General features: G+C 42.9%; 1 protein-coding gene across 3 annotated transcripts in view; it reads right to left on the bottom strand.

The window, feature by feature from the left end:
- The window catches only part of LOC136644731 (CASP8 and FADD-like apoptosis regulator), a 33,752-nt gene continuing 10,782 nt past the window's right edge, over positions 1-22,970 (bottom strand). For all 3 annotated transcript variants that reach the window (XM_066620947.1, XM_066620863.1, XM_066621030.1), the window contains 7 exons: positions 21,404-21,847; positions 18,707-18,818; positions 15,509-15,644; positions 14,196-14,245; positions 12,039-12,114; positions 4,416-4,893; positions 1-2,515 (listed from right to left, as the gene is read on the bottom strand). In XM_066620947.1, the coding sequence (XP_066477044.1) occupies positions 2,377-2,515; positions 4,416-4,893; positions 12,039-12,114; positions 14,196-14,245; positions 15,509-15,644; positions 18,707-18,818; positions 21,404-21,699 (1,287 nt within the window). In that variant the 5' untranslated portion in view covers positions 21,700-21,847 and the 3' untranslated portion in view covers positions 1-2,376. The remainder of the gene's footprint in view (positions 2,516-4,415; positions 4,894-12,038; positions 12,115-14,195; positions 14,246-15,508; positions 15,645-18,706; positions 18,819-21,403; positions 21,848-22,970) is intronic.

Here is a 22,970-nt window from a genome sequence, read left to right as displayed (position 1 = left end):
ATGTGTGCATTTATAAAAGAGTGAAATCTGTATTGTGTGTGAGGTGGAAGGAAAAGGAAGAAAAACACCACACCAAATACAAATAATTGAAAAGCTTTTTTTTTTAAACATATGTCACTGAAAAAAACACAATGACCAGTGTAAATAAACATACTAATAAGAACCCTCACTAAGTTCTCTCAGGCTTAATGTTACTGAGTCATTATACATCCAATAACAATTACCAGTAGTGACCCTGGCGTTTTTCACACCAGAGGCTGTCCCCATCTGCTGCCACGCACAACCTGGAAATAATTGCAGTGACATCACTGCTTACTTCCATGCCACCTCCTCTTTTCCCCCTTTTTGAAAAAAGAAGGGAGGAAGGAGATGGCTGAGGAGTGGCACGAAAAAGGTCTGATGGAGACTTTCGCACCGCTAGCATCGGTGTGAAAGGCTCCATCAGAGCTTTTTTGCACCACTTCCAGGAACATGAAAAAAATTATTTTCACACTGCTGGAAATTATGCTCACTACGGGCGCCTCTTCTAGTGACACTGAAAAGCTCCGATGGAGCCTTTGACATCATTAACAGTGGCACAAAAGACTCCATCAGAGCTAGAAGTAGTGCCGATCTCCTCTGAAACCAGTGGAGGTGGGTGCAGCTACTGGGCCATTCTAAGGGCTGCCTTCATCTCCTCCCCTTCAAAGGGGAGGAGAAGAGGGCAACCCTCAGAACATAATCCAGAAACTGCACCAACAGTAGCAGCACTTCTACAGCCACTGTCAGAGCAGTTCTCTATCAACTGGAGGGCCACCCTCCTCCCCTTGAAAGAAAGGGAAGGAAAAGAGCGCGGCCCTCAGATAGGTGCAGAACTGTGCGGACAAAGCCAGTGGCAGGGGGAATGGGGAGAGTCATCGCCCCCCCCAGCCTGGCACCTGGGGTATTTGCCCCCATTGCCTTCCCTAGGTACGCCACTGGCAATTACAACATAAATTATGATTGTTATCATTATTTGATTGGTATTTTCTATTCTCCATGCCTTGGTAGCAGGTCTTTCTTTTCTCTTGACTCAGGACAAACAGAACACTTCCCTTTTCCTTGCCACACTACCCAAGAGAACTTATTTAGGCCGTCTTGAAGGCAAAGCAGTGACGCTCCTGTTGGAATAGTGGTGTCCCAATTATATAAAACCCCTGCTATTGTCTATGAGACATACTGGCTGCCTGTCTTAGTCTACCTAGAAAGCCAATTTGTATTCATTTGAAGTTTTGGGAATTTTGAAATATTTTGTGGAATCACTTCTCCTTATACTCAACACTCCAATAATCAGCTAACTTGAAACTGCCCGGTGACAGTTGGAGATGGAGCTGCCCACTGAAGCAATTATTCTGAGACAGATCCTGCCCCTCTCAAACAAAGGAAGAGATTGAAAGGAATAGAGAACATTAAATTGAAATAATAATATCAAATGGAATACTTATAACAAGCAGATTAGAGGCTGTTGAAGATATGTATATATGGGTATAAATTTAGATTATTAAGATACAAAGCTGTAAGTAATTAGAATATTCAACTTTGCCCATGCTACACTATTAGAAGTATTCTTTTTTTTTATGTATCTTTAATTTTTTTTTTCTTATTTTGTTTCTTATTGTGTCTTTCCTCCATTATTATAAATAGATAAAAAAAAATTTGGGACTCACATGATAGTGCAGAAGTAACTCAGATTTCAAGGAAAACATTAAACTTAAGAAACTGGTTGGGAATTATACATACATGCTGCCCAGTTTCTCAGTCTTCAAAGACTACGAACAAGAAGATTTACAAAAAGATTTACAAAAAGAGTATTTGCACTGTCAAGGTCAAGAAGAGTCCTTGTTTTGCTGAGCTCTTTGTCTACCAGAGGGTTTTTCTAGTGGTACTTCTTTGACATGACTGACTGAATTCAATCATGACTCAATCCCATACTTAGTTATAACTGCCCTGTTAATGTTGCTCTCTGTGTTCAGACAGATTGGTGACATTGTAAGACTCTTTCTCTTCACCCAAAAAGGGAAAAGTACAGAAAGAAATATACTTCTCTTAGAGAAACTCCAATAAATACCATAAGAGGCCAATTTAAAATAATACAAGTAGTCAGTTACACCAACGACCTGCTATAGTATTAGATATACTAAACAGATATAGATAACCTGCTGGAGTAGAGACCCTTAGCTTACCATTTACCTGAAGTTTGAAATGGCTGATGTGTTAAAAGGTACAAAATGCTGCTCAGTAGTGCCAATTCATGACCGCTTAAACAGAAATGGTAGCTGATACTTGAAGTCTCATGAGGAGACACCCCTTTCAAGTTAGATTTTCAAATGTCTCTCATCTACTATGAGGTTGATATTTCTAGCAAGGATGAGAAAAGAAGAGTTTCTTCCTCAGGGTGTGCTTCAAAAGGAGTGAATAATGTTCTGCAGGATTAGTCCTGTTCCATTCATAAACTTTGTCATTCAGTTCCACAAGAATATCCAGCAAAGGCAGTCTCCTGTGAGGAAAAACAAGATAGGGGAGAGAAAGAGTGAAGGTTTTCCAACAGTTAAGTACAGAATGAGCTCTCCGTCTTAAAAGAAAAAAACTGTACAGAGCAAACACATTTGGGGGGGGGGGTGGTAATCTTTCCAAGACCTCAATTTCTGCTGCAGAACTAAGTTATTTCTCTCTATAAGACATGATTTGAAAAGGTTCTGACTATGCTCTTTAGGGGCCACTGTTGTGTTAAAAATCCTACTTATTGCCAGCTGAGAAGCTAGAGCTGAAATGCCTTACATTTACATTGACTTTTGTGTCGGCTCCTTCTCTCAACACACTGACATACAGATGTTAAATATGCTGCTATGATGGAGATGCTACCAAACCTGTGGTGACACTGACTGGCTTATCTAGCACCCATGAGGTTCTATTGATGGCAATCATAAGCCCATCATACAGTGAATAATCTACTATATAGTCAGCTTTGTTTTACCATGGATGCAGCTTACTTCCATAAGAACAGCCCCACTGGATCAGGCCATAGGCCCATCTAGTCCAGCTTCCTGTATCTCACAGCGGCCCACCAAATGCCCCAGGGAGCACACCAGATATTTTCCAAGAAAATATGCTTTGACTGTGGCTTTAAGAGAGGATTTGAGGCTGTCGGCTTTTGAGATTCATGTTCCCCCAAGTCACAGCTGCTCCTTACATTTCCACAGTACAAAGCAGGGCACCACTTATTTTCTGAGCACTTATTTCCCAGCACAGTTGGACCATTTATGCAGAGGGCTTTCCTGTTCTCAGATACAGAGCATGCCTGAAACAAGGAGTCCCACCTCTGCAGAGTTGCTGCATGGAATGCTATAAACACAGTTTCAAGCATATTGGTCACCTAAAAGGTACATGTGGAACATTCTCCTCGTTACAGAGAGGAACAGGGAAGCCGCTAAGGAAGGAACTGAGTGCACAGACATTGGAAGAGTGGTGTCATGGTTTGTATTTCTCATTGCATGAGTCATGCTTAAAAAGTGATAAAGTTATGTGACCAGACAGTGCCAATTCCATGCCAAGAAATGATGATCCTGCACCATGATATGTAATAAGGATATTTGCATAATTTAGCTTATTTTGTATTATTTATCCCAGCATTTCCCAAACTCTTTGGGAGTTTGGAGACTGGGTAAGTTGTTGCAGGGAAGGGGCAAAGGTAGTGACACAATCCCCAGGAGTGGAGGTTTTTTTTTTTACCTCACCTTATGCAGTGCCGGACTCTGGGGGATGCGGGGAGCCCTGCAGAGCCCACTGCAGTGCTCCCCAAGCCTCTGTTTGGGTAAAAATAAAAGGGATCAGAAACCAGTTCCGCTTTTTCAATTGTGAAACTGGAAGTGACTTCTGACAGCTTATTTTACTCAAAGGCTTGAGGAGCCCTGCGGAGGGCTCCATGGGGCTTCCTGCATCACTCTGGGGGGCTGGCACTGCTTAAGTTAAGGTAAATACCCCCCAATCAGCCCTGGCAGCAGTATGACCCTAAGGATTGTGTCGCTGCCTTTCCCCTTCCCTGCCCCTTAATGGGCCAGAGGCAGGGTTTCTCAGGCTGGGGCATCACAATGCCCCAGTTTCACATTCTCAGGTTTATTCTAATTTTGGTAGTCATAGAGAGGAACAAGTAGTATGAAGGGCACTGTTCAGCCACTTGGGATTTCAACATGCACCTTTTGAAGTGTAACTGCAGCAACAGGGGCTAGAAAGTTGACTTTTTAAAAAAATGAAAATAAAGTTTCCAAGAAAGCTGAATTCTGCACCCAATTTCATATTTTGTGCCTTGTCTGTGCTCCCACAAAACTGCAGCACGGGCCACAGGCCTGACGACTAGAATGAACTAGAATGTATTGCTACTTATAAAAAAAGTCTTCTACCTTTTGCGTGGATCAATCAAGAGCTCAGTTAGGGTGGAGAGATAGTAGGAAGATGAATGGGGTGATCTCTCAAGGGTTGAGGCACCCAACATGCTCTGGCTCCAGAGAATGTCTGCTCCTTGGGGGATAGTATAGAGATCTCCATCTGCTTCTAACAGGTCGGTGTTTTCTTGCTGATTTCCTGGCTCTACATAGTTCTGGATGAAGAAGAGCTTTGGCTTTCCTAAGAGACCAGGACATTTATCACCAGAAAAATAATTCTTCACCCTCTCCAGAGGGAATCCAGGAACAACATGGTTCGTGCAGAATAATTCCTGGTGGTTCCCTCGGCTGATCAGCACACAAACAAAGCAGTCGTAGTCTTTGTGCTCTTTCAGTCTTGCTACTTCATACAACTCATGATTCATGGAGCTGGCACTGAGAAATTGGCGGCAACGAACTTCAAAGTGCAGTGCATTAAAGGTATTCACCAACATACCTGAAGAAAGGAAGAAAGACTGAAGTAGTCAGGATCAAACTTATTTTCAAGCTCCAGATACTATGTTGTTGTTATGCTGTCTTTCTGCTAGAGCTGTGCCACTACAGTAGAACAAGACAACCACAATATCCCCCCACCAACCTGTACCACCTTATATGCCATGCCTGCACAACTGGTGACCCATCAAGCCAAACAACCTACCAGTCATGTATCATGGCTGCAAGATGCTTAATAATCTTATCTTACCCCACTTTTTCAGTCCCAGAAGGACAGCACTTGCACCCTTGCAAGTGTCCAACTGCTGAGCAGATGGGCACCCGTTCTGGTGACTTCAGTTTGTGCCCACCCTGGGCCACCAACCATTCAGGGATGGGTGGGCCATATGGTTGGAATAGGAAGAACCATAGCTGCCTTTTCTCCCATTGTAATGGGAGCTTTAAAGGCAACATTTGATCTCTGTTGGCTCTCCTGGCAACTGGTGTGTCAACATACATGGCTAGTGAGCTGCATTGTACTTGTGCAGGCCTGCCTTAGGAACAGATTTTCTCCATGTCTTGTACATCCCCAGAGAGCAAAGTACTCCAGTAAAGGAAATCTTGTAATCTAATGCCTTACATTTTTTAAATATCTTAGAAAGAATTCAAATGTAAACTCTTTGCAAGTACTTAAAACTGACTGGGAGATTCTATATTGTGGGGCGGGGGGGGGGAAATGAAAGTTTGTTCAAATCCTTTGGTTAATCAAGAGAGAGAAATATCTGTTTCTGGCAATGATATAAGAGTTAGGCAGGCATCCAGTTTTGCCTAATTGGGTTACTATAATTAGATAACCAATTTTAATTTTAAAGAGAGAGAGAGAGAGAGAGAGAGAGCGCATGTGTAAAATAATCTCCAATATACAACTTTGCCATTAGAGGGTAGTAGCACAGTAATAATAATCTAATTCACAGTTTTCCTAGAGGACTCACAGAAAACTAAAACTGCCCATAGCATACATACTTTGCTGATTTTTAAATATACTGCACCATGCTGCAGCAATTTTAAATACGCAAACACAAGGTTAGGAAAGAGAAAACTATATACTGATTTTATTGTCGGAGTCGAGGCAGAGGACTTTTCACAAGGTACACAGATCTCACGAAGATTAAATCACGTACAGAGTTTTTTATAGTCAAAGGCCCAACAAAGGAGATAGCCACAGGATAGCAAACTTGTCAATTAATCATCATAAAACAAGTTGGAAAGACAAAACAATCACCAAATGTCTCCAACAGTCAATAGTCCATTGAATATTGAGTCAATATTCAAACCCTCCTAACTAGGCGAAGGATCCAATCCTATCCAACTTTCCAGTGCCAATGCAACCCCCAAGAACAAACATTGCCTTAACTTGAGGAGGCCTCTGTCACTGCCTCCCCACTGCAGGATGCAGCACACCACCCACTGGCATGGCTGTATCAGTGTTGGAAACCCTAAAACAGCAGAAAGAAAACATTTGGCAAGATTGCACTGATTGCCTCATTGTTGCCTCTCCATTCCTACAGGAGTGGGCAGGGTGAAAGGATAGGCATGCTGGTTCTCAAAACAGTTACCAGGGTCATCTTGGTAAGACAAAATGGAGTTTTCTTTTGTGATTTTTAACATCAGGAAAAATAACATGATTTAAAGGCAAAACTGAAAAATCCTCTTCAACCTTCTATTACAGGGGTGCCCAAAACCTGGCCCAGAGGCCACGTGCGGCCCTTGGGGACTCCCAATCCGGCCCACGGAGAGCCCCCAGTCTCCAATGAGCCTCTGGCCCTCCAGAGACTTGCTGGAGCGCATGCTGGCCCAACACAACTGCTCTCAGCGTGAGGACGATTATTCAATCTCTTGTGAGAGCTGTGTGATGAGGGTTTCCTCCACTGCTTGCTATTTCATGTCTGTGATGCAGCAGTGGCAGTGACGAAAAGGCCGGCCTTGCTTTGTGCAAGGCCTTTTATAGGCCTTGAACTATTGCACGACCTTCATTCATTCATATAAGTTCCATCTGTAATATATTCATTTATGTAAATTTATTTAAATTTGAAATGTAAATTAATTTCTTTTTTCCCTGGCCCCCAATACAGTGTCAGAGAGATGATGTGGCCCTCCAGCCAAAAAGTTTGGACACCCCTGATCTATTTCAATGTTTCTCAACCAGCGGTACAGGTACCACCAATGGTACTTGAGATGGTGTCTGGTGGCACTTGTGGAACCCCTGGACCCTTGCCATCTGGCAGCGAGACCAGGAACACAACACAACAAACAGCAGTAGGAGGCTTGGCTTGGTGGGCAAAGCTCCAAAGCATGTGTTTCCACACTCAAAAAAGCCCTCCTGTCCACCCTGAGCTCCTTACTGGTATTTCTTGCATAGAATCTGGCCTCCCAACCCAGAAGTAACTGGTGATGATGTTATCATCTTTGAATAGGTGGACCATGCGAAGGACAAATGTTGAGAAACGCTGATCTATCATGAAATTACATGTGGGATAATTTCCCTCATGTACTGAGAACCATCAGTAGAAAGCAGAGATGGAGAAACTGAGCAGAAACTCCTCCCTATAACCCCTGGGGGCTGGGGGCTAAGAATAGGCCCTCAGTTTGGCTGTACTTGTCGTAAGAGGCGACTAAACAGCCACCGGGTAGATGGGACTCGTCAGCCTAGGAAGGCAGCTCATCTAAGAGAAGGAAACTCTGACCTCAAACCTCCACTGCCTTGTGGCTACATCCAGTTCTGGAAAAGGCTTCAGGAGTCAACCTCGAGGCAAAATCAGGAGCCGGAGTCCCTTAGGCAGTTCATGGCTGAACACAGTCACGTTCTGGCAACTCCTGCGACGCCGCTGGAACCAACCGTATTGGCTTCTGCCTTTCCATTGGACCATTCCAGCGACGTGGAGAGGGGGGATTTGCTGCATGGGTAACAGCCTATCCTCCATACCTTCTTTACCCAGGCTTCGCGCACTGGAGAGGACACTCCAACTTCGCCATACGGCGTCGGCACAACACGGGAAGCAGCAGTTTACCGGTTATAAGTCTTTGCTCGATTGGCGTAGAGCATGACGCCAGGGGCTGCTTCCGACGGTGGGAGAGATCATTGCATCTCATTGGGCAGCTACCGCCCGCCTTAAGCTGGGCAGTCCCCAGCCAGTAAGGTGTTGCCTCGCCACGGTCCGTTAACCTCATGGGGTGCGTGGGGTTTAGGGTGAAAACCGACAAGCGGATCGACAACTCTGCACCATGCAACAGACTGCACTTGCTCCCGGTGTGGAAGGGATTGTCACTCCCGGATTGGCCTTTTCAGCCACACTAGACGCTGTGCCAGAACCACCTTTCAGAGCGCGATACCATAGTCTTTCGAGACTGAAGGTTGCCAATACTAATACTATGAAAACACTTCTTTCCCTGGACTTGTTTTGATGGACTAATATTAAAGATATATAGGCCATCACATAACTTACCTAGGATGTCACAGTGGACTGCTGGGAAGAGTTCTGTGTCATGCATAAGTCCCATGTAGTCTGCATTATTTTTCATGCATCATAAACAATACTCCATTATTAAAGCTTATTGGGCTCAATTCAGTGAAAGTTAAACATGCTATGAAGTCCATGAAACACATTTACTCAGAAATGAACTTAGGTTAAGGTTAAAGTTAAGAACTGGAGCCTAAGCCTGTGTGCAACCAATGCGACTTCCTTCAAGTACACATTCATAGAATTGGCCTGCAAATTCCATTGAGTTCAACAATGTTGACTCCCAATTAAGCATGCATAGGATCACAGCCTTAGAGTGCTTAATTGTGGGCTGAAATCATATTAATTTCAAAAGAGATAGAAATCAGCTGGGCAGTCCAGTCCTAACCTGCACCGAGTGAATCCAATACAGGTAAGGAGCAGGCTGGAGGTCTCCTCAGGGTTTTTTCCCTTTACCTGGAGTAACGATCCAACCTGCCCAATCGGGTTACTCGGATCTGTGCCAGATCTCATTCAGGGTATTCAGGCCCAGGAGGGAGGATGATATGGCAAAAGTCTCCTCTGCTGATTGCACCCCCTGGGCCTGATGCCCCCGTTCTGCCCTCCCCCCACCCCAAAATGCCCCCTCCCTGCCTCTGTTCCACCCTCCCAAAGTCCCTGCATCAATCAGCTTTTTTTACCTCTGCCAGCGACTACTCCTGCAGATTCAGGGCCAGTGGAGTGACACAGGCATTTCCACCTGTGCTACTTACACTAGAGTAGTCAAAAAAGTGCTTTACAGCACATTTGTGACACACAAGCGGCTGCTGCGCTGGCAGAACACTCAATTACCAGTAAATCTCTCTGGATTGTTCTCTCAGCCTAACACCAAAGCTTGGTCCTCTAACAGACAAGCCCCTTTGCCAGAACATCCCTGAAATGCAGCATTACTACATAAAATACTATTGTTTTCTCTATATTTTCTCTTTTTCTGTCTTAAAATGAGATGATTCAGCATTCATAAAATCAAATGAACAACCAGGTAAGCTGATAGAAGAGGAAAAATGCCACAGCACAGGCAAATCTTCCAGTCATGTGGCAGCTGGGGGGGGGGGTGCTACTCCAAAGAAGTAGCTCTGCTGCCACGTGTCCCTTTTATTCAAGCCACTAATGAAGCATAGTTAAACTCAGGCCCTCTGCACATTCACACAGACCCTTCACTCAGTTTGCCACTGTCTTTCAGATTCCATTTCTGCACAGATGCCCTAGGCACAGAGCTATTCATAGAGTTTGTTACAAGAAACACAATCAGGCAGTTACTTTTCATTTTTCAGTTCAGTAAGGAAGTTCCCCACCATATCCATTAAGGCTGTGGAAAACAGAGCATCATGTTGAAACACTACAGAAGTCAAAGCCAAGAATACAGTTCTTTATGGGAGTATAATCCTAGGCATATTTAAGTTTCCCTGTACTCAGTAGCTCATTCCCATGTGGAAGCATAGAGGATTTGCACTCTGAGGCAAGGCACTTTAGGCATTTCCAATGGCAGATTCTCCCACAGAAGAGAGAGACTAGATTGTGTTTAAATCTAGTGTTCTAAAATTCTATCTGCACATTGCCTACCAGGATACAAAGCTTCACTTCTTCACTTGAATCCTTGAATAAGTATCCCACAGTCATCTTTGACAAGATGTAAGGTTGCCTCATCTCCAAAGGTTATTACTGATGAGAAACAGATGCTCATAATTCCCTTCCTCCCTCTACTTTCAAACTCCCCAAGGCATAGCTTGATCCCAAGTACCCACGCTCCACATGTTCTATTTTTAATCACTCATGTGTTCCACTAGCATGTTTCAAGCCTTCAAGAGGTTTTGGTCTGCTTACATAAGACTTTTTGTGGAACTTTCCAAAAGCAAACTGGAGTTGAAAACAACATGCCAGGATTACCATTTCTGCATGCACATACACTACCAACACACCACAAAGTCTAGAGAGAACGGAGTGCAACTATTACTTGTCCTTTAGACCGAATGGTGGATAAGTTTCAGTTCAGTTTCACAACAAACAAAAACCACACCATGTACTTTCAAATTCACAGAAACAGGAAGATGTAGAGGGAGCAGGAGAAACCTGCTTGTTGTAATATTGTAATACTGTATAGTAATACAATCTCCAGTTGTAATATTAAGGAAAGATTTTCCTTCAGTTTGCTTAACTAAGAGTCCAATCCTGAGCTTGATGTGCTGGCTTACTGCACATCTAACTCTAGATGCACATCTAACTCTAGATGCACATCTAACCACACTTGGCGGTTGCACAGACCACCGAGCAGCAGAGAGGAAAATGGGGGCAGGGGAGAGGTGGGGAGGATATTTTTCATCATCATAGCCACCAACTCTTCATTCAGTTCCCTCATAAGCAAGCATTTAAAGACCATGGGAAAAAATCCAGAGTTTTCACATCATTTGATAGCCCCACTTGTAAGTATGATGAAGTGGTTGAAAGTGCGCAAGAATAAATAATCTTCATTAAGAAAGTTCATGTATAGTAAGTTCCACACCCTGGTCCACAGAAGACAAGTTCCTCTAATGTTCTGCTGGTTGTATCCCCATTCTGCCCAACTCTGACTGATCATTTCCACAACAGGAAGCCTACAGTCTGTAACAGAACGAGTGCCAGACACCAAGCAGTTGGGAAAGAGCAAGTGATTAAGGCCACAATCCTATATACACACTTTCCTGGGAATAAGCCCCACTGCACATAGTGGAACTTGCTTCTGAGTAAACATGCTTAAGATTGCAATGTTAGTCAGATGTTAATGGACCCTTCCATCTCTTGAAGACAAGCCATGACCAGATTCAACAAATCCATTTAGCAGATCCCAGATCCTACCAAGTCCAACTGGTCAAACTGAAGCTCAGCCTTAAATCAGAAGAACATTAGGCAAATCCCCCCCTCCCGCCCCAGTCTCTTTCTCAGTTAGATAAAAAGAAGATGGTTGCTGTATGATGAAGTCAATAAAATAACTCATGCTAGGATATTTCCACACTATGACTTGGATCCTCCTAAGCATGTGCATGAGTGAAACAGCACTTCTGTTCAAGCTGGGTGGGGGCCAAATTTCTGCTGATACTCGCTTCCATTGCCTGCTCTGCCTATGACAGGCATGTCCCTATCCCCCTCATTCTTTAAAAACGTAATAAGCAAGGCTTCCACCAACATCTTCCTTTGCTAGAGGCTGGGATATGTCTTTGTATTTAGGCCTGAGAGAAAACTTGTCTTTTTTATGGAGGAGGTGGGAGGTAGAAGACCAGGATCTGAGAAGTCCCCAAGCTCAGATGATCACAAATCTAGGGAAGTGTTATTAAACTATTATACATGTGATCTAGTATACTAGCAATTGCCTACCCTTCTTTTTATGAAGGACATCTGGACTTTTTGTGACAGAGAATGAGATAAGGCTTATAAAGGACATTGCAAATGTAAGGCTGATGCCAAGTACTTAATTATTAACTTGACCCTTGAGGTGCAATTGTTTTCTGCAAGCAACAAATTTCGATTATATGCACTGGCATTGGGAGTCCAAACCCTATTTATCAAATCAGGTATATTACACTGCTACACATGCAGGAGAATTGTGCAGTAAGGAGAATTTAATTTTTCTAGCACTTACCTGCATCATTGCCCACACAATCTATAATCAAGCATATTCCCAGAGGCTGACTCTGCATTTTGTACTGGTCAGGCACCTGCAAAGATTTGTAAATATTAAATATATCAGTATCCTCTCCCCTTCAGCCTACAGTCTTTTGACAGCCTTGACTCAAGGTTCTTCCCTGAATCTGTCTTAGGGCACAATCCTAACCAGGTCTACTCAAAAATAAGTCCTATTGTGTTCAATGGGACTTACTCCCAGGAAGGTGTGGTTAGGATTGCAGCCTTAGTTATTTCTGCATTGAAATGGCAACAAACATAGAGGCATTAAGGGCGCAATCCTAACCCACTTTCCATTACCGACATAAGGGTAATACAACTTAAAGGTAAGAGAACAAACATTGCCATACCTTGAGGAGGCCTCCGTGACTGCCCCCCAACTGCAGGATGCAGCACATGCCCCACTAGCATAGCTATGCCAGTGCTGGAAAGTTGGTTAGGATTGCACCCTAAGAGTGACAATTTCTTGGAACCAAACTTTTACCCTCATAAAGGAGACTGGAAGGAAAGAATGTGTGTTACAAACACATATGGGTCCTTGTTGGGTCCAACAAGTTCTTATACTTGTTTAGTTCAAGAAGGAATCACCATTTGGCCAGTCACAAAGAGTCCCGACAGAATTTTCATACTCCTTTCCTCATAAGTCCCTTACAGAGGTGACACAGTCAATAGACACCACTGGATGACTTTGTTGGGCAAGCACTCATGTTTCACAATTCAATGACTTGCATAGTCAAGTCAAATGCATGTGTGAAAAACAGCCTTACAGGTGACAAACAATGTCACCTCTAACACAGAATGCATTCCAGTGTCAGGAGATCACATATTCAGCAAGCCATTATTCCAGTGGTTCTCAAACTTCAAGGGAGTTTGAGTTCCTCAGTAAGTCCTTGCGGGGGAGGGGGGAGGCAGCGACACAAACACTAGGATCATGTCATTGTGAAGGGGCGCAGGGGCCTGGCTGGACTTACCAGTCCCTGCTGCAGCCTCCCGGGGGTGCGAAGAACCCTTTGTTAGCCTCCGCAGGGGCTCCCTGAAGCTTAAAAAGTGAAAGTGGAGCGATTACGCTCCACCTCTGCAAAACCGGAAGTGGAGTGCAACCGCTTCGCTTTCACTTTCTAAGCTTCGGGGAGCCCCTGTGGTGGCTAGCGCAGGGCTCCTCGCACCCCCGGGAGGCTGCAGCAGGGACTGGTAAGTACATGCCAGTCCCTGCATCCCCCCCCTGAGCAATGTGATCCTGGGGATAGCATCGCTGCCTCCCCCCTGCCCCTGCCTCTTAAGGGGGCAGAGACCAGGGCCTCAGGCTGGGGTGTTGCAACACCCTAGTTTGAGAAGCCCTGCATTATTTGATAAATTATTGCAGGATGTGCACTCATCCCCTGACCTTTACACATGCAGCTGTTTGTGCAGCATCTGTTTCTTCTGAGTGAAACCCTGGGAACCTACAGGATGGTTCTGTTATTCAGGGCCCTATATATTCTGTGCAAACCATCTTTACGTGTGAGATTATCCAGATACGTTCCATGCAAGAAGGAAGCTCTTTGCAGTTATTCCTACTATCACACTGTACTTTTCTAAGCAAATCACTGGTATGCACATGATCAAAGATGATCATGAAGAGAAATGTTGATGGTCAAATGTAAAAACAAGCAGTTAGCCCTAGGTTTTCATTTAAAAACCAAGTTTCTAGTTCTCATGTACTGTACAATGTTATTTATAAGACTAGTTCTGAAGTACAAATAGGGGCATAGGACATGGATGGGGCACAGACATGGGATAGGGGCATGGGATAAGATCATAGAGAACTTACAGTCATGAACATCTATTTACATGTGAAGTAAAAGAGCCCAGGCCAAGACAAACCCAGAAGAACCAAGGAGGATACATCATTTTCCACTTCCCATCATTCAGTGGTCTGCATATCGCAATACAGTCAGCAGTTATACGTTTTGTTGTTTGCTTTTATAATACTCCAGATAATGCACACTGTGAACATTTTGTTTTTAATAGCTCTGAAAAACGTTTGTCCTCTTTTAACCCCATAGATGCCCTTAGAGGTGTTTCTGTACTGAAGGAAAGAGTTTGAATAGTTGCAAATCATAATATGATACAATACCTGAACTATAGATGCTCCTGTTTCTGGTACCGATAACTGGATTTCTTTTGCTGCAGTTACAAAGACATTATGATTAATTGTAGTGCATCTATAGTGTAGTGTAGTACTATATTGTCCCACATTGTCAATTCTAGTGATTCTAAAACACATACAAACACTTATGCAGTATAGCAATATCTTAGGCAGCTGAATGGCCTTGTTTAGATGATCTGTCCAAGCTGACCCACTTATTGTCTGATTAGAGGTAGCCAGAGATCAAATCCTGCCGTTTTAAGCACACTTAGAAATTCATAGGAACTGCTGTGATATGGCTGCTGTTTTATACTATCGGATTTCATGTGCCAGCAATAAATGTATAAAAACATGCAGTTCTCAGCCAGCTTTCCATTACTCTTAAAACAGCAATGAGGACTATGCTTGCATGTCACAGGCACCTACTGGAAAACATATGCCACACCACAAGGGACATGTTCTTCCTTCTCCATATCCAAATATTAGCAATCTATATTTCTCTTTAATGCTGGGCACTATACCAGATATGTAGGAGTGCTGATTTTAAGCCTTTTCAAATGTGAACTAGGTACGCACTTTTTTCTGGTATATACCAACCAAGCAAAACACTCCTGCACAGCAGTACCCCACTATTTCTCTTTCCCTTTAATTTTGACTCTGGCTGTATGCCAGCTTTTAAGTACTGTAACATGCGTCTGCAATTTAAAAAAATTAAGTGAGGGAAAAGCAGTGGACAGATAGGTCTCTTGTAGCACTGCTATTATCTCTTCCAGCAAGGCTAGTCACTCCCAACCCATCCATGTGTCAAGATTTTGTGGTACTAGCCCACATTGGGCTAGTGATAATATTTAAAGGGGGTTAATAATAATGTGGAAAGTATCTTATTCATATTTGATGTCACAACCATGAAATCCAAAATATTGGAAATTGCTTTGCAGCAGGTGTGTTGTAAAGCTGGATGCGTTATTAATAGCAGATTGGTCCTAAGTATGTTTACTCCCAGGTACATCTAGCTGAATTCAATGGAACTTGCATATAAGCAACAACAACAACAACAACAGTATTTATATACCGCTTTTCAACAAAAAGTTCACAAAGCGGTTTACAGAGAAAATCAAACATCTAATGGCTCCCTGTCCCCAAAGGGCTCACAATCTAAAAATAAGCACAGGATTTCAGCCTCAGCTACACAAAGCCTTTTCCTTGTATTCAGACACGGGAGCAACTCCAGTGACAGCTAAGGCACTGTTCCCATTCACTGTATGAATGGGAGGACTCAGGGGCAAAACAGTGCACCTTACCTTCCTGTTTGAACTTCTGAATCCTTTTTGCCAAGTCTTTCCTGTGAATGCTCAACAAGCAGTTCTCTATAATACCCAGTTGATTAGGTGATACCAGGTCCAACTTCTCAAGATCAACTATAATTGCCAGGAAACTCTAGAAAGCCAGAAGAAATGAATAAGCTGCAGACTAACCAATGTATATCCTTGAGGCAATTTCAGGTAGGACAGTAAAACAAAAATACAGTTTATTTTAAATCTTCAAAGGATACGAAGTCAAATGTATTTCATGTTCATGTCTGTGCTCTCACAAGGTCAACAGTAGCATCAGAATTTCTAACTACAAGAAGCTGATTCAGAAGTTCCTGTAACCAACATGGAGCCCTGAGCACAAAGAAAGGATTTTCAGCAACCTAACTGGTCCCTTGTGTACAAACAGTGTTGCCATACTTACTTGAATCCTCTTTGATACTCTCATTTTACTGATCGGAAATGGAGTCCACAACAGATTGAGCCTAAGGCTACCAAAATAGCAAGTTTGTTGCTGAACTGAGTTAGAACCCAGGACTTTTAGGCTTCAAGTCTTTTTATATTGGATCACAGTTGCTCTCATTTTAAGACAAATCATTCTAAGGTTGTCTTATACACATGGGAGTAGGCACCACTGAATTCATTGAGACTTACTTCTGGGTAGACATGTTTAGGATTCCACTGTAAGTGGTACAGAACTCAGTGGTACTTATTTCTAAACAAGCATGCTTAGAATTGTGCTGTATGAAACAAATGTACATCAGGCAGACAAGACTGCATAAAGACTGTATCAAGTCAAGAATTGCAAGGACATTTGAAGCGTTTACAAGACAAAATAGAATGCAGCATAATCAGTCCATATTCAGTCAGTCAATATTCAGTCAGTCAATTCCCCCCATATACTATCACTGCACCTTATAAGAGAAGTGGAGTTTTTAAAAGGGCTTCCTCTGCTACTAAAGACAAATACTGATAACCTTCCTATTAATGAATCCCTCTGAGACTCAATGGTATATAAATCAATACTTTCAGCATTCCACTGCTGGAACAATGGCACTGTTAAGAGAGCTTTTGAAAAATGCAAATATCTTTCTTAAAAAGATAAAGAACCACCAATTGGTTGTTTGCTTTCTCATTAATCTGGATTTTTAATTTCCCCTACTCCTAAGGGCTGGAACAGGTAAGCAAAACACACAAAATACCAACTCAGATCAGTTGAATTACAAACCTACCACAAATTTTAAGGTATGTTATATATAATATTTGTGAAAAATGCTCACATTTTGATAACCTCCCTGGGCAAAAAAGAACTTCTAGATTGATGAGACACCCAGAATGTCTTTCTGCATGCCTTTTGCTGTCTGAATTTGATACACGGTTGATCTGGCAAGAGGGTATGCTTTGTCCAATTAAATATGACAGGGAAGGACAATTTTGGGAGGCATGCTGAGCCAAGTCTGTTTATAGCAATGCCCATTCACCCCTGCTAATATATTCATTTTTTTGTGGATAAGGACAGGATCTTTATCAACACATTTGAAAGGCCAGTGCCCCATCACTCTCTAGGATGTCCCTTCCATTCCACTCTATTACCAATTTCTATCCTATCCACTGATTTATCATTCATTCAATTCAGGCCAGCAGCATAGCTAGGCTGGCTGGTGCCCAGGGCAGGGGTGACATGATGACATCATCACATCAGCCCCGAATCATCATATCACTCACCCTGTATTGGCATGCCATCGCCCCATCCAGAGTGGCTCTGTTTTGGAACCAAAAGGACACAGGGCAAGCAGGAGGGCCCAACTGTGCTCCACTAGCTGCTCCAAGCATTCAGGTGGCAAGTACTGTGCACTCCCCATGGAGAGCACAGCGAACCCACAGAGTGCCACATGGCCCCCCACACACACATCGGCACACTACACTACTGTTTCAGGCATATCTCCTGTGGCCACCCTTTAAACTTTTTGTATATTTGTTTTCTTTCCATGTAAAATTCATTCAGGCATTTTTGCATGCTTATTCCTGTCCCATCCAATGCATTGTTTTGACCCTGCTAAGGAACCTATTTTCCATTTGCTTTCACATTTACAAAATGGCTCTTCATATAATACATGTGCACAGTGGCATCACTAGGGTTTGCATCATCTGGTGCAGGAGGCCAGCACATCACTCCCATGATGAACCTTCTTCCATGCAGTGGGCAGGGCAATGTCCCAGGTAGTGGGCGTGGTGATGTACCACTGCCCAGCCCCACTGGTTTTTTGGCTATAACTTTTGATAGAATAGAGATATTTCAATGTTTGTTTCATTGCATTCCGCATGAAATTACACATCCAATGATATATAACATGAAGGTATTATTCTAAAACAGGGGTGTCCAAAGTTTTTGGCTGAAGGGTCACATCATCTCTCTGACACTGTGTCAGGGGCCGGGGGGGGGGGGGGGGAAGAATTAATTTACATTTAAAATTTGAATAAATTTGCATAAGTTTACATAAATGAATATATTAAAGATGAACTTATATGAATGAATGAAGGTCTTGCAATAGCTATAAAAGGCCTTGCACAATGCAAGGTTGGCCTTTCCTTTGCTGCCACTGCTGCATCACAGACATGAAACAGCAAGCAGTGGAGGGAGCCCTCATACCACAGCTCACGAGAGAGGTCAAACAGTTGCCCTCACGCTGAGAGCAGTTGCGTTGGGCCAGTGCGGGCTCCAACAAATCTCCAGAGGGCCAGAGGCTCATTGGAGGCTGAGGGCTCCCTGAGGGCCGCATTGAGAAGCCTCAAGGGCCGCATGTGGCCCCAGGGCCGGGGTTTGAACACCCCTGTTCTAAAATACCAAAATTTTGGCTGGTAATGGTGTCACACCCCCATGAGCGTCATGCTGTGTGGCCCGCAACCCCCTAGCAACGCCACCACATATGCATGTGGGGAGGAGGAAACTGCACCCATTGCTACAACCCCTATGCATGTTTGGCATAACCTGTGAAAGAACTCTTGCATGTATACTTTATTCATGCACAGGCTGTTGTAAGTTCTTTGCCAGTGAGACCCAATGGGTATGAGCAGGTACGCTCTCAGGGCCCCCTCTAAATGATTTACTGGAAGATCTATACAGTCTGGTTGAAAAACTGTGTTCTAGTATCAGAGAGAGAAAGTCACTGTAGATACAGTAAAAGTTACCTTCTCTTTTGTCACCTTCCCATATGACATAGCAAGATCATCCATCAGAAGAAAAGCAAGAGAAGCCAAGTCTTCTTTATCCAGATCCTGACTGATTTCTGTCATCATCACTCTGAAAAAATAGCCACCATTTGCAAATACTGTAATTGCCTTTGACAAAATCCCATCTCTGTTGCCCATCTGGCCCTGTGCTCCCGATTCTTCAACACACATTTCTTTCTGGAACCACCTTTTTTAGTTTTGTCTAGTCCCTAAGCATATACACTATAAACATTTTGAGAAATTCTCAAAATATGTGCCATTGGACTTATTTAATGGCTCCTGTCAGTTTAAAGTACCCCCTCACAAATAAACTTTCCTGCTGCTTCTCTTATAGGGAAAGATAATTTTGCTCTATTTCTGCTTTGAATATGAGTATTCGGTTATTACGACAGAAGAGAATTACCCAGCCCTCGAGGAGTCTGCTCACTGCACCTCTGCACAGGCTACTATTCCAATTCTGAGCTCTTTCAAGGCAGAGGCATGAATCCAGATTGGTGGCTTGCCTGGAAACACATAGTGCATACTCCCGTGAGGGCAGGTAAATCTTACTGTTGAAAGTAAACCTTTGTGGCACTTGTGTGAAATATGGCTCCAATTTTAAATCTGAAAACAGTGTGCCTTAGCTCTCAGAAATTTGGGAACTACTGCCTTAGATGCTGGGAGCTGAGAATGAAGCTATACACTTGGGTTAGAGTAAAGCCTGTGGGCGAATAACTGTCTAACAGAACAGGTGGTATTGAGGGCTCTTTGGGATCATTCTCTTTTAGGAATAATACAGTTGAAGAGAAACTGCTTTCTTGACCTGCCCAGAGCCCAAGGCTCCATTAAGTATCAACATAAGTATGTATTTAAGATCCTACCAGGTTCCCAACCTGTCTCATGAGCTTCAGTAACCATCCTGATGCATTGGACAACTGCTGCTCTGAATTCTTCAGTTCTGATTTAAGGTTAACAGTCTCATTCCCGGGTGCAGCTATAATCTGGATCCTTGTGGTCTCTCTCCCTAATCTTCAAACAAGCAGGGCCAGAGTACTTGGACTAAAAGCCAGTGTCGTTTCATTGCTACCTCTGGAACTAAACAAATGTTCACATATCACAGGCCTAAAAAAGCATCACTGTGTTTAAAGGATTTATGTGCTTAAGGGTGCAATCCTAACCCCTTATGTCAGTGCTTTCCAGCATTAGCATAGTGGTGCCAATGGGACGTGTGCTGCATCCTGCAGTTGGGTGTCTCTCACAGAGACCTCCTCGAAGTAAGGGAATGTTTGTTCCCTTACCTCAGAGCTGCATTGCCCTTATGTCAGTGCTGGAAATCACTGATATAAAGGGTTAGGATTGTGTCCTAAGACTACAGCATTAACAGATAAACCAGAGTATTACCACTCCTCTCCTCCAAAGAAATATTCCTCTCCTCCAAAGAAACAAGCCTAGTTCACAAATTATTAATTCAACTTTAACCCCAATAACTTTAAAAAATGCAGATACAGATGTGGAATTAATGGAACTTAGGGGATCCTAGCCAACTTTCTAGTGCCAAGGCAGCTGAAATTCAGCCCCCAGGTAAGGGAACAAATGTTCCGTTACTTTGTTGTGGCCTCCACAATTGCCTCCATCACACAGAAGCAGTAGAAGTCCAGTCGGTACAACTGCATCAGCTCTCGAAAGTTGGATAGGATTGTTACCTCAGTCAAAGATCAAATACCCCTGCCTAATAAGCTTGTGGATTTGGTTGATTTTCTCTGGAAGAAAAAACATTGCTCTGTAAAATATGCTCTGAGCACCGCAAGATGATGCTATCAGATCTTTGTATAGCTGCTAAAATTCAATGCAGATGAAAGCAACTCTGTTAGAAACACTAAGGAATGGTGAAAAGACACCCTGTTCAGAGAAGGGTTTATGGACATTAATGGGCAAAGTCAGTCATAACCAACTTAAGTCCTGCTAATTGTAAAAAGGCCTTACCTGCAACTAATCTTTTCTGGAATGGGCCAAATAAAAGATTTAGTTCCCAGTTTCAGCTGCTGGCTCCCTTCTGTAAAGCACTGAGAGCAAGCTACACATGTGAGGAGTGTAATGTCACAGCTATAGACTAACACAAGGCTGCTATTCCTCTTCCATGTCAGGAACTTACAATTTCCTTGTATGAGTTATGATCTTGCATGAGTCTGCTGTTCGTGAAAGGAGATCACTTCCGTGAGGAGTGATTCTCAAAAGTGAGCTCACAGATGAACATGGGAACCAAAAATCAGACTGAATTTGTATTTATATTAAAATATGTACGCTGCTTTTCAGTCAGCTAAGCTCCCAAAGTGACTCATAAGACAATAAAAATACAATAAAATCACAAACATATCAAATAAATTAAACAGTAATAAAACGAGAAAACAAGGCAGACAACATCAAAACACAATCTATCAGGGAGCAATCATTCTGCCTCAAAGAGCAGCTGAAACAAGGCAGACTTCACAATCTTGCTGAATGCTGAAGGGAAAGGAACCCACATCCAAAAGTTCCAGAGTCCTGGGACCATTACCAAGATGGTTCTGCCCTGTGTCCAGCCTAGCCTCAAGTGGAGGTGAGATGCAGAACAAACTCATCAGACTAATTATGGTAAACATCAATGGGGGCTTTAAAAAAAATAAGTCATTCACTTACCTATAATTAGACACCATCCGAGGATACTGGACCAAATCAGCTTCCACAGAAGCTCTCCCCATCTTAAGGAGCTTCTTTAGCAAGTCAAATCTCCTCACTCTGTATAAGAGCTCAGATAAAGTAACAAGGGTCAAGCTCTCCCTCTCATTCAAAGCTACCCAAAGCTTCCTGATGTCTGGCACCGGTAGGTCAGGAACAAGGTCTCGGCACAAGAAGACCATGGTTTCCCTTTCATCTGCATCTAATTCCTGCTCAATTTGGTGAAGGAGGCTAGCTGGCACTTTGTCAACTGTCATCACAAGCCGCTGTCCCTTTAAAGTTCTTTGTTTGCTTTAAACAGGAAAGCCACGTCATGAGGTTTACTTCTAAACACAGTCTCTTCTTTCCTTCTTGATCTTCAGCAGCTGGTCTTTTTGTGTGTTTTTATATATCTGAAGAGAAGCTCTGTGAAAACAAAATATTGCAGGTACACTTGATATAGATATCAAGCAGGATATCAAGCCCAACACATTCCATGTGGTAGAGGTGTCATTCAACAATCAAGTCAAGCTTCACAATCAAACTGCATAAAATTGAGAGTAGAGTAACATGCTCTTTTCTCAGCACATGGCTCAGGCTGAATGGACGATGGTTTAAAGCAAGGCTCATGTAATTTGGAATGCCCACAGGAAATGAAACTAAAAGAACTCAAGGGTGCTGAGGGGAACAGAGAAGTCACACTACTGAACTCTCACAATTGCTCTCTTTCATAAAAATTGAAGCTATGTCCAGGTTTTACGCATGATATGTGATGGTACTTAGAAGACACACACCAGGCAGTATTCTTTAGATACAGTCTGTAGTCGACTTTTCAGAAAAGAGGAACACGTATTTTATTAAGTGTAAATATTACTACCACAGATTCCACTTCATCTCACTTGCTAAAGTATTAGTAAAATTCCATCTTCAGCAGCAGGTATTCCCCTCCCACACCCTGGCTCGTGACAGAAAGCTGAAAGACTTCACTGAAAATCTAATTTTAAACACAGTTAAACATTAATAACCTGAGAAATGGTCATCTCTCATACAGTTTTAGACTTTTTTTACTATTGAATATGTCACTATTTAACGGTATTAGCTGCGTGCCCAAAACAAATACTAGCCTGACTAAAGTTTAAACTTAAGTAAAGAAGTTCAGCTGCTGGCTGGATCTCAGGAAAGTTACAACCCGCACAATTCCTATGTATGTTTATTCAGTAGCAAGTATCATTTCGTTCAATGGGTCCAACTACCAGGTAAGCATACAAAGGACCACAGCCTAAAAAAACTCGAGTATGGGGGAGGGGGAGTGTCCATGGTATAAATCTTTCCATTACATATTCCCCCCATTTATGTCCTCAACTTTGTGATGAACTATTTGTTTATTTTTTATTTAAAAGTTTTAAACTATAACAATTCCTGGTCCTTTTAACACTATAGCACCATCTGCATATCTTCTTCTTCCTCTGACCTCCTAAAGGGACATCCCTGCTATTCAGATTTTGCTCTAGCTGAACCTGTATCCACTTCTTTCTTGCCCCCATGCCCT

The sequence above is a fragment of the Tiliqua scincoides genome, chromosome 1, assembly GCF_035046505.1.
Source record: "Tiliqua scincoides isolate rTilSci1 chromosome 1, rTilSci1.hap2, whole genome shotgun sequence".
In the NCBI taxonomy this organism is placed as follows: Eukaryota; Metazoa; Chordata; class Lepidosauria; order Squamata; family Scincidae; genus Tiliqua; species Tiliqua scincoides.
The sequence above is the reverse complement of the archived record's forward strand: the minus strand, read 5'-3'. Positions and strand labels throughout refer to the sequence as shown.